Consider the following 15,766-nt stretch of genomic DNA (forward strand, 5'->3'; position numbering starts at 1 on the left):
CACAATAAAGCCGCCCCCCTCCTCCCTCCAATTGTGTAGCAGTGAAATATCTCCCAAAGTAATTGAGAAAAAAAATGGCAGGGTCACCTCTCCATGCAGGCACAGAACTAACCTAGCTGTGCAGGACAGATAAAATAAGGATTAGGGGTCTCAACCCCTGTTCTGTCTTTGTAACCTGATTTGCTGGTGTGACAAATGGTTCAGTCTACTTCATCTATTTTTATACTAAACCTGATACACTTGATGCCATGACAGAGCAATAACAGCCAGCAATGATTTAATTATAAAGCAATTTATCAGCCGTAGTTTTTGTCATTAAAAGCTACTTATTTAAAGTTATAAATTATATGTCTGCTTTTGTAAGACATGGAAGGACAATGAAGGCTCATTTTTAGACAAACAATATAATTACAAATGTAACTGGCAGGTGTAGATATTACGTCAGTTTGTATACAAATTGGAAATACATTTTGTATACGTAGAGTCACCAGCTGACAAAATCTCCACACATAGAGAAAAGATCATTTGTGTTATCAAAAACAGGCGGAAAAAAATGTCATTTGTGCTTAATTTTCTTTTCTAAAACCACTGATGTCTCAACATAATGTCAAGAACTGTCATCAAGTCGCCCATGTCGAGAGCAACACTATACTCCATGTTGATGTTTGAGAGCCAGTTCATTGAAGTACATGTTAGTTTAATATTATGTGGTCTTCATTGTTAGTGCAACATGTACTTGGAGGTTAGAGGATTAATGTGAAAGCCAGATGCGATTACCTCCTGAGAGATCCCATCTCCACAGGCACTCTTTCCACTCCCAAGTTCTCTTTGAAAATTTTAAATGGCTGAGATTTTGTCCAGCAGGGGGCTTGATTCCTCGCTCCCTGTTGATATCTGTGCCATACTGTCAATCCAGAAACCACAGGCATCCATTAGGATGACATCTGTGACTGTGCTAAGACTGGATTTAGCTGGCAGCAATTGGAGCTTAACCCTTTTCATCTACTATGACACATGAAGAACAACAAATCATCACAGTGTAGTGTAATATATTCAGTTATTTTACAAAGTCTGCAGAAATGCAGCTTATCTGATAATAAGCAAACAAAACCCTTTCAACACGCTAGGAGGAGGGCCAAACTCCTTGGCTAATATATGGTATTTTTTTCTCTCCCCATTAATCCCCCAAATGCAAACAAAGTTAAATGTCAAAAATATAAAGCAAATGCAACTGTAAGTAGCATGTTTTGATGTTCAACTACGGGTGTTGCAAGAAAAGAACGAGAAGCAAGAAAGTTTTGTTTCAGTTTAATTAGCTGACAAATAACCAACAAAAAGAAAGCGTGTATGATATTCAGGCAACCACATTGCTAAAATAAATTATTTCAAAGTGATGAATTGGTACAGAAGAGAATTGCCCTCAGGTGTGACACAGTTTTTCAGTTCTGTGTTTCAACTCAGCATACTGTCCTTATATCCATTATTGGGTTTGAGGATTGCACACAATCCTCAAACCCTCTGTGGTCTGTTTCAGTTAAGGACTGTGAAATAATTACACATATCAGAGTCACAAACAACCAAAATTGAGTTTTTTCATCATGAGAAATTAATCATTTTGATCCAATAAAAAGTATAGACAAGTCAGTTATTTAATTGAATTATTTTTAATTTAATTATGTATAATAAGTCGGCCAGAGGAAGTCTCTAACATGCATGCTTTCAATCTTTAGTGCTTTAGTGCACATGCTCTGTGGGCCCAGAAACATGGATGCCTGTGGAGGCCTGAAAAAAAATTTCCATACACACCCACTGAGCAACTTTCATATGAATGAATGGAGCTCCATCCAGTTCTTCTTACTACATCCCATGTAACCACCGTAAAGCTGGCAACAAAGTAGAATCATAAACAAAATAAAGTCATGTCAGAAAGATACCACCAGCCTCAACAGATTCAAATTGGTGAAAAATGTTAAAAATCATAAAAGAATAACAATATACCTCTATTTTGTCTCTGTTGTTAAGGATAAAAGAGCAAGAACGGTTTACTCAACTCATTAACTGAGTCACTATTTTGCACCATATAGTGACAAATCATGTCATGTTCATGCACACCCAACCAGTGACTTAAAATAGTACATTTTCACTAATCTACTTCAAATGCTGCAGAAACTGAACTTTTGGTAAATGAGGTTGTCGCACACCAGAAGCCTCTGTGTCATGGATTAACAATACACAAGAAAAAATACCACATGGTCGAGCAGCATGATGTTACAAGTCTTCATTCGAGACAGAAAAACAAAAGCTTCTGAGTAGGCACCCGTTGCCCTCATTTCTAAAGTTGTATAAGGAAAGTGTACATCACAGAATGTCTAAAATCATGCATCAAAGAAGGTTAATCATTTTAGAAACCACAATCAGTGCCTTATTGTTTTTGTTGATTACTGCAAGTACATCTGAACAAGTCAGTAAGTGTGTTTAAATGAAAAGTTAACTCAACAACAAGCTCTGATCAAACTGTCTTGTAGTGTAGGCCTTCATAGATTAATCACGCCAAGGTTGATTCATTTTGTTCAGTCTTTCATCAGATAGATGTAATTAATTCAGCTTGTCAGCAAACACACCATAAAATTATAAATTCCGTTCTGTTACACATACTTGACACACATATTGGTTTGCATGCAGTTCAGAAATGAGATCCCACTGGTATAAGTCTGACGCTGGACCCTTTGTAACAAAGTTGGTTCAAGTCAACTAAGACCAAAGAAGGCCCAAACCAACAAACAGTCACAATAAGCAAAAATCAGTATAGCCTCGTGTCCTCTGTGATAACAATCAATAGGGTTTAGTGGTTCAGGTTCTGTCCACACCATTAGCCCACAGGATGAGATTATTTTTCTTAGAAGATATTTGAAGAGCCAGAAGTCTCCCTGAGGACTCACACTTACAGCTCCAGTGTGGCTGTCTCTGTGCAGCAAAAGGTCAGAGGTTGAACCAGCTAATGGAGGGGTGGTTGCTCCTTTAGAAGTAATTATTTCAGTGCCATCACTGGTGTGTGATTGATTAAGGGTTTAATGAGGAGAGTTTATCTGGTAATCCATCCAGGCCCCATACACACACACACCCACATGCTATTGACATTAAACATTCCCTGGCCCCTTACCCTAAGCGTAACCATGACACCTACATACCTAACCTGAACCTAATTGCATCTGAACCCTAAACCCAAAAGCCGTCTCTACCTGTGAGCATGTATATTTGTGTCTTCACAGTGACACGAATCCCCATTGCTTAGTGTACATTCATGTTAAACTCCCCATATAAAATATAAAACCATGAAATACACACACACACACACACACACACACACACACACACACACACACACACACACACACACACACACACACACACACACACCAAAGAGCTGTAAACCTGTGATTATCCTGCTGATTCTTATACATCTCTGTGTCACAGCCTCTACTCTCTCACTTATGTGTGTTATCCAACCTGATGTACAACCTTACATACGTATATCCATATTGACTGAAAAATAGGATATTCAATAAAATATTAATATAAAGGGAACTGATCAGGGTAGGCTGAAATCTTTTATCAGAGTAAAGATGACAAATAAAGCACATTATTATCATAAATATAAAACATATATCTCTATATAAATACTGTGCCTTGGAATTTAGTAGAATGTTTTTAAGGGTGAAGGTCAATGGAAGTAAAGAGTAGCCAATGCCAGAGAGACAGGATTCAGCCTGGACCGTCTATCATGGGATAACACACACAACACATGTAAGGCCAAGGAGAGTTACAGATTCACCAAACCTATATGATGGGTGAGGACACACATATAGCGTGGTAAACAGAGTGAATTTCAATTCTTTATTATGGCAACATCAACTCAAAATCAGCTCAAGGCATCACAAACATGAGCAATCAAACAGGTTTTGAACCACTTTAATGCCATTATCTGTTATTATCTAAACTGTCCATTTGATTTGGAGTGCTACTGCCTGTTTGGATGGAATGATCACTATAATGGACACACTGGATGAATACACTTTCAGTTTCATGTCCAAATACTGTTGGTGCTTTATATAATTCAGATAAAGTGGACTTGTTTGAAACCTGATGCCTCCTGTTTGCAATGTGTTGTGGAATCAAACGGAAAGCCGCCCAGAAGAGGAGTCCTCATGTTGCCATGATATCTCAGAGGGTAAAATAGTGAGTAAAATGGTATCATTTTCCAAAGCGGCCAAAGCAAAACAACAAAAACAGGAGCCAGGTTGTTGTTTAAAACAGTATCACTAACGGAAGCAGGGAAACAAAGTGAATTCAAGTAAAATATTGTTGTTTCATTAAGGATTAGATTGAGGATCTGTTGAGCGGAACCACTGCAATGCTTTCTGGGACATAAGTGGGTGGGTATAGTTGGTGGTAACAACTGACTGATCCCTCAGCTGGAGCCTGCACGCATACATACAGTATGTTAGCTTGTGTGCAGGTTTTGTAGTGATTTCTCGAATTCTACTTTGTTTCCGTGAGAACTTTTTGACTTTCACTAGCACCAGTGCTCGAACCGGGTGGGGGGAAGTGGGTCACAATTCTTATAAAAGAACCAAAGTGGGCCAAGGCTTAAAAAATATAAACAGAGACGTACCAGTGTGATTTACTGTAAGGGAGTTATCAAAGAGATTAGCGCACCTTTTGGGTTTTTCTTCTCTTTTTTTCCCCCACACACATTTCACAGCACTGTTCATGAGGAAAAATGCCTTTACATGAACATTTTATTGTACTTTATGCACTGTACATAATATATACTAGTATAAAATGAAAAATCCAAGCCCGTTATGTCTGTACAAGTACAACTTGTCCTGTGACCACTTTTTTTCTATGGTGTATTTTGGTGTGCTTTTATTCCAATTAGCATAATTTGAGATGAGAGGATGCTACACTGAGACATGTCCATTGCTCCTATGTAGTAGTCATTTTCACCTGATTAATAAATCTCTGGTATGCATCAGGGTGTGGTGTGCATGCCGCAGAATCAAAAGACCAGGGTTTGTTTCTCAACTCACCATTTTGCACCAACTGTGAACATTGTACTCTGCTATGGCCATCGCAATTCAAGTTGTTATCTGTAGGCAAGGTCTGCAGTCCTTGAAGTTTACAGGAAAATATCTAAATGTGAATTATTTTCTGTAAGGTAAATGTCGTTAATGGCAGAGGTTTCTGCATTAAGGCATTAAGACATTAAAGTACCCTCACATCATATCTGATTACTATTATTGTAGTGGAATAACAGTAAAACAGAAGTACCAATGTGCCTGTCTGTAACTTGAATGCTACATGTAGCCTCATTTGCAGGAGACTTGGTGATCTTTACATAGCACAACACTTACATAACTTACTTATACATAACCTTTTTCGAAAGATAGGTATTGTTACTTCTACATGGGCTTTAGGGTGCGTTGTCCACTCATATTCCCTTGTACCACAAAACAAACCACATGTTGTTGCAGGAAAAGATTATTTGGTCACGCTTTAGATCACGGTCCATAGCATAAGAGTAATTCATCCCAGTGTCCTTTTTTTGGTGTACCAGTTTGGTGTAATTGTAGGTACAATGAAGCATAATGTGAAGTTAGGGAATAAGGAGGTAACAATGTGGGAAGAAAGTGGAGAAAATTCTTAATCTACTGGGAAACTATTCTGTTAATACGGGATGCAGTATGAACTACTGAGCAACAAAGCTGGGGTTTGGGAAGTATTTAAAGAGAACTTACACTGTAAGTATTTAATTACCGGGTATCCATCTTAACATGAGCATTAAGAACCGCATACAGGTCACAAGCGTGTGGCAGCTGAAACTGTCTTCCATTGACCTGTTGTTCAGGGACTCTATCGATGCAAGTTGAAATAGTTTGAAGTTAGTTTACTTTGTTTCGTTAAGTTACAAAATGACTCATAGTTCGTCATATCATATTTTTAGTTTAGTTTTTCAATGACTATAGTCTTTGTATGTTTTGCTCTTCGTGACAGTTACACTGTGAGGACATGAAACGATCATCTTCTACAGCTGCCTCATAAAAAAGCTTAACAACTTCCTGCACTCCAAAACAACAGTGAACAGCACTGTGTATAACAACAGCGTCAGTCCACATAAACCTGTACCACCTCAGTCCCCTGTAAGTACAATGTTGTATTCTATACTGAAAATAGGCCAAATATAAACAGTAACATATAGGCTATAGGCCGACAGCATGTTGGTAATACTTCCTCTCTCTCCCTCTGTTTGTTCCAAAGTAAAAACACAAATGTACCCTGTAGTTGGTAGGAATTATGTACTTTTCCTATCCTCATTTTGTTATCATCTGTAGCCCTTCAGTTTAGGGAAGTAGTATATAGTAATTCTGAAATAAATCTCAGCAGATTTATAAAAGGCTACATAGAACTCAGTTGCCCCTCTTCCCCTAAACTTCTAACTTAGTTACAAAATACCAATACAGTATAAATTATCTTTAAGTTCCCACATTATTACCCGCCTATTCCATAACTTCACATATTGTACACTTGTACCTACACGTATTTATTGGTACTATCCTGGTTCACAAAGAATTACACTGTATGTTGCAGGCTATGCGTTTCTATGCAGAAGGACAGTAGTCAGTTACTGATTTCACCTTTTAAAACTCCTTTTTACCATGATTTTACCATGACACTGTAGCGACATGACACGCTGAGCATCTCAGTAAAGAAGCCGTTATAATCAATTTAAACTTTACCTGGTTTATTAGACATAGTGTTAAGTGGGTATCCTGACAGGAATTACTAAAAGCAGTATTGTTCCATCCGAGAAACTCTACTGTTGTCTGACAGCTGGAACCCCGCTGCTGCTCTATATAAACACATCCACCTTCTCCTTATAAATAGTTTACAGAGCCAAATCCATATTGAGGCGGTCTTGTAAGAAGACAGAGAGTGAAAACATTGCCACTGTAGATGGATGGAAACAAGGGGGAAAACTATTCTCACAATGCCGAAATGTCCATTTTGAAAATTCACGTGTAAATATGGATGAGAGAATGTGTTTATATGAGTCCATTTATTATGGCACGCTGCACATCTCTGTCTATCTATCTGGCACTGTAATCGGATAAGCAGACAGTCTGACAACTTGACTCACCAGTCACATTTATAGCTCATATATAGCATCCAACCCCCCCCCCAGAAAAACACTTACCAACACATGCAGTAGCCCCCACGCCCATTGCCCACCATGGCAGACAGTTGGTTTGGTCATCAACTTTCCTGATCTACCTCAACAGCTGTAAGTCTAAACTTGCAGCCCCTCAGTTGTACAGCAACTCATAGTGAGTAGGGAAAAGGGGGACTTGAAACGGGGACAGAACAGTCTGGCCCCTTTCCCTTCGAACCAGAGGCACAGATTTGCAACAGGGGAGAGAAGACACTAGTCTTAGGCAGAGAGGTGGGAAGCTTGCTGCAGTCACTGAGGAAAGAAGCTTCTAGGACACAGACGTATAGAAGAACATCCAATTTTGTTGATTTTTTTTTCATACCAGGCAAAGAATATTCATTTAACAGAAATCTCACTACCTGGAAACATGCACAAACGCACAAAGATTAAGATTGCTGTCTTCGTACTGCTGGTGGGAATGGCCTGCATGTTCACGGCAGTAGTAACGGACCACTGGGCAGTGCTCAGCCCGCTGGTGGATAAAGTCAATGAGACCTGCGAGGCGGCCCACTTCGGCCTGTGGAGACTGTGCAAGAAGCACATCTACATGAGCTCGGAAAACTACGTGGAGGGGCACGGCTGCGGACCCATCAGCCTGCCTGGAGGTAAGAGAAGCTTCTTTAACTGGCACAATTGGCTTTTTTTTTCTATTGCTGTACCATTTAGACTAAGGGCATTGTTCTAAACTATATGAATATTGTTTGTTTGTGACTGTGACGCGCCCATATGCAAACCAGCCCAGAGTCCTGAGGTTTGAAGATTCTAAGAATAGAGGTCCTAATGCAGGGTCACTAGACATGTCAGTTGACATTATAAACTCCCTTGTGAAACTGAAGAAAGATCTTATTCTGAGTGACACGAGCCTTCCATTAATTAATAAAATAAATTGACTGTGAGAACATAGTTGATTTTTCATCTGAAACATACTTGAAGAAGCTAATAAGATTTTTTCCATTGTTAGTGGTGAAAATGCAGTCTAACACATCTATTAGTCTCTGAGCTTAGGCCATGTTTAGGCCGTCTTGTGGTGGTTTTCAAGTGTGCTAATTGAGCCTCAGTCACCTGGGTGATGATGATCCGCCCGTGCCCCTCCTTTGAATAAAACTATCAGTTATATTTGACGTTGACCAGAGATGGCCAAGCGAGAGCCATGACGTCCCAACAGTCAGCAGGCTTTCACTAAGCAGACACCAAACACCAGCTTATTTCACTGTTTGGTGCCTCCTTTCTATTTAAAGAGGTGTTTACTAGTAAAACCAGCTAACGTTGAGTGTGCAGACAATTGATGCTCCATTTAACATGGTGCCTGTAACTGACATATAGACATGCATCATCGTCAGTGAAATCACTTTAACATGATGGAAAGTAACTGTAGTTAAAGCAATTTTGAGGAACTTGTATTTTACTTTAGTATTCCCATTAGTAACACATTATTTTATAGTTCCCATAGTTTCCTGAAATCTAAGTATAGTTTAAATACAGGCAGTCATTTAAATACAGGGAGAGAATGTTCATTTGGTTCACTTTCAATTAATTCCAATTAGTTATTGGCGTAACCCTCTACTAAAGTAACCATCGTTTAGTCAGTGCACTTATTAGTCAGTACATTTATTCTTTCTGTCTAGCTTTAAATTACAGGCAGCATACAATTCAACAAATATGACAAAAACAATTTCCAACACATACATTAATATTTACTTTGGTGTAAATTAACCACTGTCAGTTTCTTTAGTCATTAAGTCTTAATTCCTCTTAGAATCAACAACAGTTTCTAAACTCTCTTCAACTTCTCCTTCTGAAACTCAAATTAAGTCCCAGAGCACTTCCAAGGAGATGGGTCCCAGGACCCATAAAATTATGCACTACCCTTCATACACTTCAGATGGAACTATTGTGGAGTGACTCCACTAGACATTTAAAATACTTGATAGCAATGTTTACTAGTTACTCTGCAGATTATTATATGCGACACATGGTTGTCGATTAAACTACCCAGCAGTACATAAAATGGTTAAATTAACGTGCTACAACATTAAAATACTTCTCCAATAATTTAAAGTAACAAATTGTATAATACACTATGAAAGGGGCAATTTTGCTGCTCATAATAGTACTTTGGAATACAAAAATTTTACTTAAAAAGGAGTATGTTTATACTGTGGTATTAATGCTTGTACTTAATTAGAGGCTCTAAACATCTCTTCAACCACCGCCCTTCAGGACGCTGAGTTAATGTGGTCAGCTAATTGTTTATGTGTATAAAGATGTCTTCAGAAGAACTCACCTTGCTATGAATGTCTCAAAAAATAAACTTTCTGTGATAACAGATGCTCTGAAAGCTGCTTGAATAAAATAGCAGTCTCTAATTTAATGAAAATGGATGTAAACAGTGTTGAACGATTGCAGTTTCAATGACTTGTGGTGAGAGGCACTCCTCTGTAGAATGGTGACGACCCTGCTGGTACGTTGACCGTTATCAGAGAAACCATTATGGGACTGTTGAGTGATATCTGACCCTGCATGTCCCTTTATGTAAATTGGCCTGGAACTTCCCACCAAATTTGTCCAACTCGCAAAGCTTGAAAGAAACTCCCAAAATATGTCCTAACTGATGTTGGCTGTTAGTCTTTGGGGAATCCCAGACACTGTCTGCTGCAGGGCCATTCCAGGAGCAGATGAAATGCCTGAGGGTGGTTCACTTGTGCATGCATGGCAGGCATGTGCTGATTATATTAAATCAGCTCTTCCCACTCAGACATGCAGGGAATCCATCAGATTGTGGCAAATGCTTCTGGAGCATCTATCTGCAATTTTTGACAGCACATAGTGTACATTCTCACAGTGGGGATCTATAAATATTTGGAAAATGACTTTTATTATATTATAATATATGCATTGTAAAGAGCCTTATACACAGCCTTTCATGTCTACAACAATACATGTGATTTGTGATGGCCACCTTGGCAGCCTTTATTTAAGTAGTAAGTAAATCTGGGAGATGTTCCATTAGTCTCCAGGAGTGTCTCCCAGCCCAATAGCTGTATTTGGACAGGAACATTATTGTTTATCACAGTCACACGTCTTCAGTGAGGTGTAACCCTCTGATCCAAAGCCATACTGAAACAGTGTGAGGAGGTCCTGTTCACTGCGACTCACTCATCTGGAAAATATGGGCTGAGTTGTTGTCCAGGGCACTGCTGACAAAGCGCAGATGGCGAGATGATCTCAGAAAAACAGACTTACATTAAATGTCGCTTCAGTTCAAACAAAGAAAGGTTCCATCTGAGCCAAAATTTACTTGAGGGCTATTTTAATTTTAGGTGCTATCCTGTAGTCTGAGTTTTCATATTGGGATCTCTTTTTATACTGGCTTTCCGAGCTGCTGTGAGCTCTGAATAAGCAACATCAGATACAAAGCTCCTCCTTGTTGCTCACCCTGTTTAATTTTCAAAAAGAAAATTGAATTTTGTGCTTTTGTTTGTGCATTTTGGCAGTTTCAATTGCCACAGCATATAAAGATGGGCAGTTATTAAAACACATTTATCATGGTTCCAGATAGAGAAAAGGTGGGATTTTTAAAATAATATTGTGTAAACTGCTCAGCAAGCAGTCGTTGTGGTTATAAATATAGGCCACGTAAATACTCAGCTGTCTTGGGTGGAAGCTGTGAGGGTCAAGTGTTCACGCCAACTCCAGCGTTCCTCTGAGTGACGGGGCCGCCTGGAAGAGTCAGGCATAGTTCTAAGGCCTGCTGTCCCACTAAACTGTTCCCACAAGACCTTCCTGCAGCTTCACGTCTCTGTGCAGCCCACACAGTCACTCAAATTACTTTACACTCCCCTATGGGATGCATAGTCCAAAAAGAAAGTGGAACCACTGGTATTTTACCTTTATAGGCACTCAAATGACATACCAACCCAGGGATAGGCATCATATATGTGGGGGTGGGAATACCCAGTGATATCTGTAACATTTATGTAGACATGTGTCCATATGCTTCTGTGGATTTACAGCTGATTCAAAGCTCCACTTTCTTTATGTGGAGTGTGAGTACTTTAATTTACAGAGAGATATGTATTGGAGGCAAAATGTAGAGTAAATGTAAATGCGATTCCCTTAAATGAATACATTTTGCGCATGATTTGTTTGAAGTTTAGCATTAAAAACTGACAGCCTCTGTAGTAAAAGACACTAATGTACCTACATTGGATGTAATGGTGGTGGCATGTGCGCTTGTTTTGACCCTGCAACAACATAATTGAAGTTGTCTTCACTTAGCATGTAAGTTGAATGAGGAAGGTTACAAGGGTCAGATAGAGCAGACAAAACTAAAACACAGGCTCAGAGGTCTGGGCCAATCTTAGCTCCTGCTGCAGAAAATCATTCAATTTTAAGGTTAAGACTTGGTTTAAGGTAAGGGTAAGATTAGGTGGGGTTAGAGTTAGGTTAAGTCTCCAGTGAATGAATGTAAGTCAATGTAAGTCTGTGAAAGTGATGGAAACACTACAGTGTGGCAACAGTCATTCAGTCAGGCTGTGTGTGTGTGTGTGTGTGTGTGTGTGTGTGTGTGTTGCTAGTGGCAGCATGCTTCCACTGATGAATACAGATTAATTTATGACCACCAGCTCATCCTCATATTTTTGCTGAAGCTTGCACTCTAAAGATGGTAGAAAAAAGGTGTAATTAAGTGATGCACACCCACATGTGGGAATAAAGCTGCTTGATTCAGATAATCAGCTCAAAGCATTCAAGGCCTAATAAATGCAGAGTGGCTCCACTTAAACACACATAACAAACCAGATAAATGTATTTAGTGAATGAAGAGCCACTCGAACTGTTGGTAGGTCTTACACTTTTCAACCCAGGACTTAAAAGAATTCTTCTCTCATCCAGAGTCGAGACCACATTTCCTGCTATTGAAAGAGTTGTCTGGTGTTAAAGGGATGGATGAAGTAGACTGAGGGGTGGATTTGCATTTCCTTAAAAACATGAATATTCACAGTCTTGGGTACGTGAAAGAATATTTTTTCCTTATGAATGCAAGGTTTGGCTCAGAAGTACAAATAGTTGACGAGCCTCTATCACACCCTCGTTATGTGCCTTCTACAATAAAAACAGTGGAGCTAGTTGCTTAGTAACAACCTCTGCTCTGTTGGGGTTTTTTGATGGCCAGTCTCTGTCCTCATTCATAAAAACATCTTTTTAGTATGGCCAAAACAATATGACACAGCGTTAAAGCTTTGTTAATTAACATTGGAGAGCTGGCAAGAGACAGCTAGATTTTGAAAGCATCCAAATGAAAAAATCCCCACCCCCCTCCCTTCAGGCCTTCCTCCAAAGCCACTTCCCCGAAACACATTTTCCTGTGCAGTCAGTGTGCAGGCAGAGTGCGTAAAGATAGGTAGGCAGTTAGGCAGTCCCGCAACAGCTACAGTAAGTGGATTGTTTTCATTCAATTTCAACAAATATAACAAAAGTTGCCTCTGATACCACAGATTTAAAAGCTTGTAATTTCAAAATGAGGTTTCAATATGTTGACTTGTTTTGGGCAGAAAATGAGATATTGTTTATGCTCTATGCCAAATATCATATCATATATATTTCCTGGTAGGGCCACCTGACATCCTCTTTAGCTTATTTCCATGGTTTCCAAGGTACATAGGAAAATGATCCACCATCCCAGCATGGGACATAGAGCTCTTACCATGATACAATGTCATGCAGTACAACATATTTTTACATGAAAGCATTTCACTGATGTGATGTCTCTTGGTGAGTCTGTATGGAAAAGGGGATTAGGAACATGTGAGTGGAAACCTCACTGTATAACCAAGATAATTGATGTGCACTTGACTTTGCAAGAGATTAAGTAACATCCAGAAGATGTCTGGTGTTAAATACTGTACATAAAGGTTAGCACTCTCTAGGCAAATATGATCATCTAAACATATGTTATTTCTTTTTATGGTCAAGACAATTTTCTGCTTTCGGAAAAAGGTTACATGAAGTGAAGTATCAGATGTTAAGTGTGAGCCGCCCGGTCTGTACTTGACGAACTACTTTTAACCAAATTTACATTTTTAAACCTCAAGCAAGTATGTGGTATGAGATAAGTCAAATGTTACCAATATTTAACAGGAAACATAGCCTGTTTCATATGTTTTTTTGTTTTATTTTACACTTGCATGGCATCAAAGAATATGTACTTTACCAAACCATCCTGTGAACACATAAAACGGCCTGGCTTTACTTGTGCAAATCCACAAAGGTTTAACGCCTTGCCCAGTCAAGAAAAATTGAATGTGACGTCTGCTGTAACCATTCGTACTTTGACAGTCAAACCACATAAAGCAACCTGGGGTCTGTACAGCAACCATTTTAGAGGTAATATTATCCCAGTGGTGTCAATTTGTGAGAAGCTTTTGGAAAAACAATGTGAGATAGATCTAAGACAGTGTTAAGTGTTCAATAGAAGGATCATATTCACACAGTACTTCACAGCAGGTTGAGTACAGCCAATGGTGCAAAAGTATGTGGAGCAAGCTTGAATAGAAGTGTTAACAAGTTTACTTGTTGAGAAAGACAGAAGATTAGATTAGATTACTTTAGATTATTTTGTGAAATAAAAATTTATTTGAAAAAACAGATTAGGTGTGAAGTTTACAACAAAACAGAAGAGAAAGCTATACGTTACACAAGGTGAAAAAACCTTGATAAAAATTTGGTTTGTTTGCCAGCAACAAACATTAGCTTGAACGTTACCTAGGCAATTTAAATTAAAAAAGATTTTGGCTAACAAAAGCAAGAGAATCAAAGAATGAACACAACACCGGAAAGTAGTTAAAGGCTTCCACCATGGTGCCATTTTACTTAATTAACTAGAATAAACATGTCTCTACAACATGACCCTCTCTTGATGGTACACTCGCTTTTTATGCACAATGCATGTATTTGCATTTGAAGACATTTAAATTTAATGTCATGAAATTTCATAAGACCCAAAAAACAACACTTGACTTAAATTAAATCCAGTGTGGTGTTTTTCTTTATTAAATCATTATTGTGTGGCTGGTTTCAGCTCATTTCTTTGGTTTAATACCCTGCAACATTACTATTTTGATTATACAACACAGCAGCACGTAAAAACCCATATCCACCTGCCCCAGACGAAACTGCAGATAGACATAGATAGCGGCTGGCTAGTCAATGTAGGGGAGCATTTAGCAGCTGAAGAGCCAGATATTTCTCTCAAATGTTGGTAGAGACCAAAACAAAGCTAAAATAGAGTGAATATTTGACTCACATTTGTTGTGACTCCAAGTAAATGATAATGTTGACCCATGCTGGGTTTGTAAATGGGCAGATGTTAACCTTAGCATGTTAGGTCTTTGTGCTGCCCCCAGGCGGCCAAAAAACACAAACAATTAATGCAGTTTTAACATTGAACTAAATCCTACTTTCTTTCTTTTCACAGAGGAAAACTGTACTTACTTCAGACACTTCACTCCAGGGCAGGATGCTGAGATATTTGAATATAAAACACAAAAAGGTAGGTTTCTGTTATTGTTTCCACTATGGCAGTTACTTTCATTCCATCCTGTCGAAAAAAGAGAAGAAGGAGAGATTTAATTTTGAATATAACTTTGTTAAAATGTTCCTTGGATGTCCCAGTCGGTGGTGTGTGTGTATGTGAACATCAAACTGGCTGCATCACAGTTTCCCAGCTGACCTCACCTGCTGCTGCTCTGCTCTCTGTGGATTCAGATTTTCATTCATGTTTCACTTCTGACCACAACGCAGTCATCGATGCCACAGCAGGTGTATTTGACTGGCTGTCATTGACTAAACCCCTCACAGGACAGGAAGAAGTCCTGGGTAAAAGACAATTTGATTTGTTCAAATCTTTTCCCAAACCTTTGTCAAACTGGCTAACATTCAGTGTGCCTACACAGGTCATAATTGGCAACACTGTATGTCCCACACCATCTCTTTGCAAAAACAGAGCCCATGCATTGTACGTGATACATCTTTATTTCTATAGTGTGTAGTGTACATTTTCGTCACAAAATATATTGAAAGATTTTGATGCATATCCTATGGCTTTTTGAAAACGTAACTGTTTTTTAGAGTTTGTTTCCAATATGATGAGTGAAGCTTGTGGTAAACAGAGCAATTTGAAGATAAGTTGAACATTTTGCGGTGGATTTCCACTCTGTTAATTGGTCCTCCCACTCTAGCTTCGAATATTCTGTCCCATACACCTACAGTGGGTACGGAAAGTATTCAGACCCCTTTAAATTTTTCACTCTTTGTTTCATTGCAGCCATTTTCCAAAAATCAAAAAAGTTCATTTTATTTCTCAGTAATGTACACTCAGCACCCCATCTTGACAGAAAAAAACAGAAATGTAGAAATTTTTGCAAATTTATTAAAAAAGAAAAACTGAAATATCACATGGTCATAAGTATTCAGACCCTTTGCTCAGTATTTAGTAGA

General features: G+C 38.8%; 1 protein-coding gene across 1 annotated transcript in view; it reads left to right on the forward strand.

The window, feature by feature from the left end:
• Positions 1 to 6,185: 6,185 nt before the first annotated feature.
• cacng1a (calcium channel, voltage-dependent, gamma subunit 1a) overlaps positions 6,186 to 15,766 on the forward strand; it is a 16,272-nt gene continuing 6,691 nt past the window's right edge. Inside the window, exons 1-3 of the mRNA XM_046048050.1 lie at positions 6,186 to 6,200; positions 7,596 to 7,875; positions 14,745 to 14,819. Of these exons, the coding sequence (XP_045904006.1) occupies positions 7,638 to 7,875; positions 14,745 to 14,819 (313 nt within the window). The 5' untranslated portion in view covers positions 6,186 to 6,200; positions 7,596 to 7,637. The remainder of the gene's footprint in view (positions 6,201 to 7,595; positions 7,876 to 14,744; positions 14,820 to 15,766) is intronic.

The sequence above is a fragment of the Micropterus dolomieu genome, linkage group LG04 (assembly GCF_021292245.1).
Source record: "Micropterus dolomieu isolate WLL.071019.BEF.003 ecotype Adirondacks linkage group LG04, ASM2129224v1, whole genome shotgun sequence".
Classification (NCBI taxonomy): domain Eukaryota; kingdom Metazoa; phylum Chordata; class Actinopteri; order Centrarchiformes; family Centrarchidae; genus Micropterus; species Micropterus dolomieu.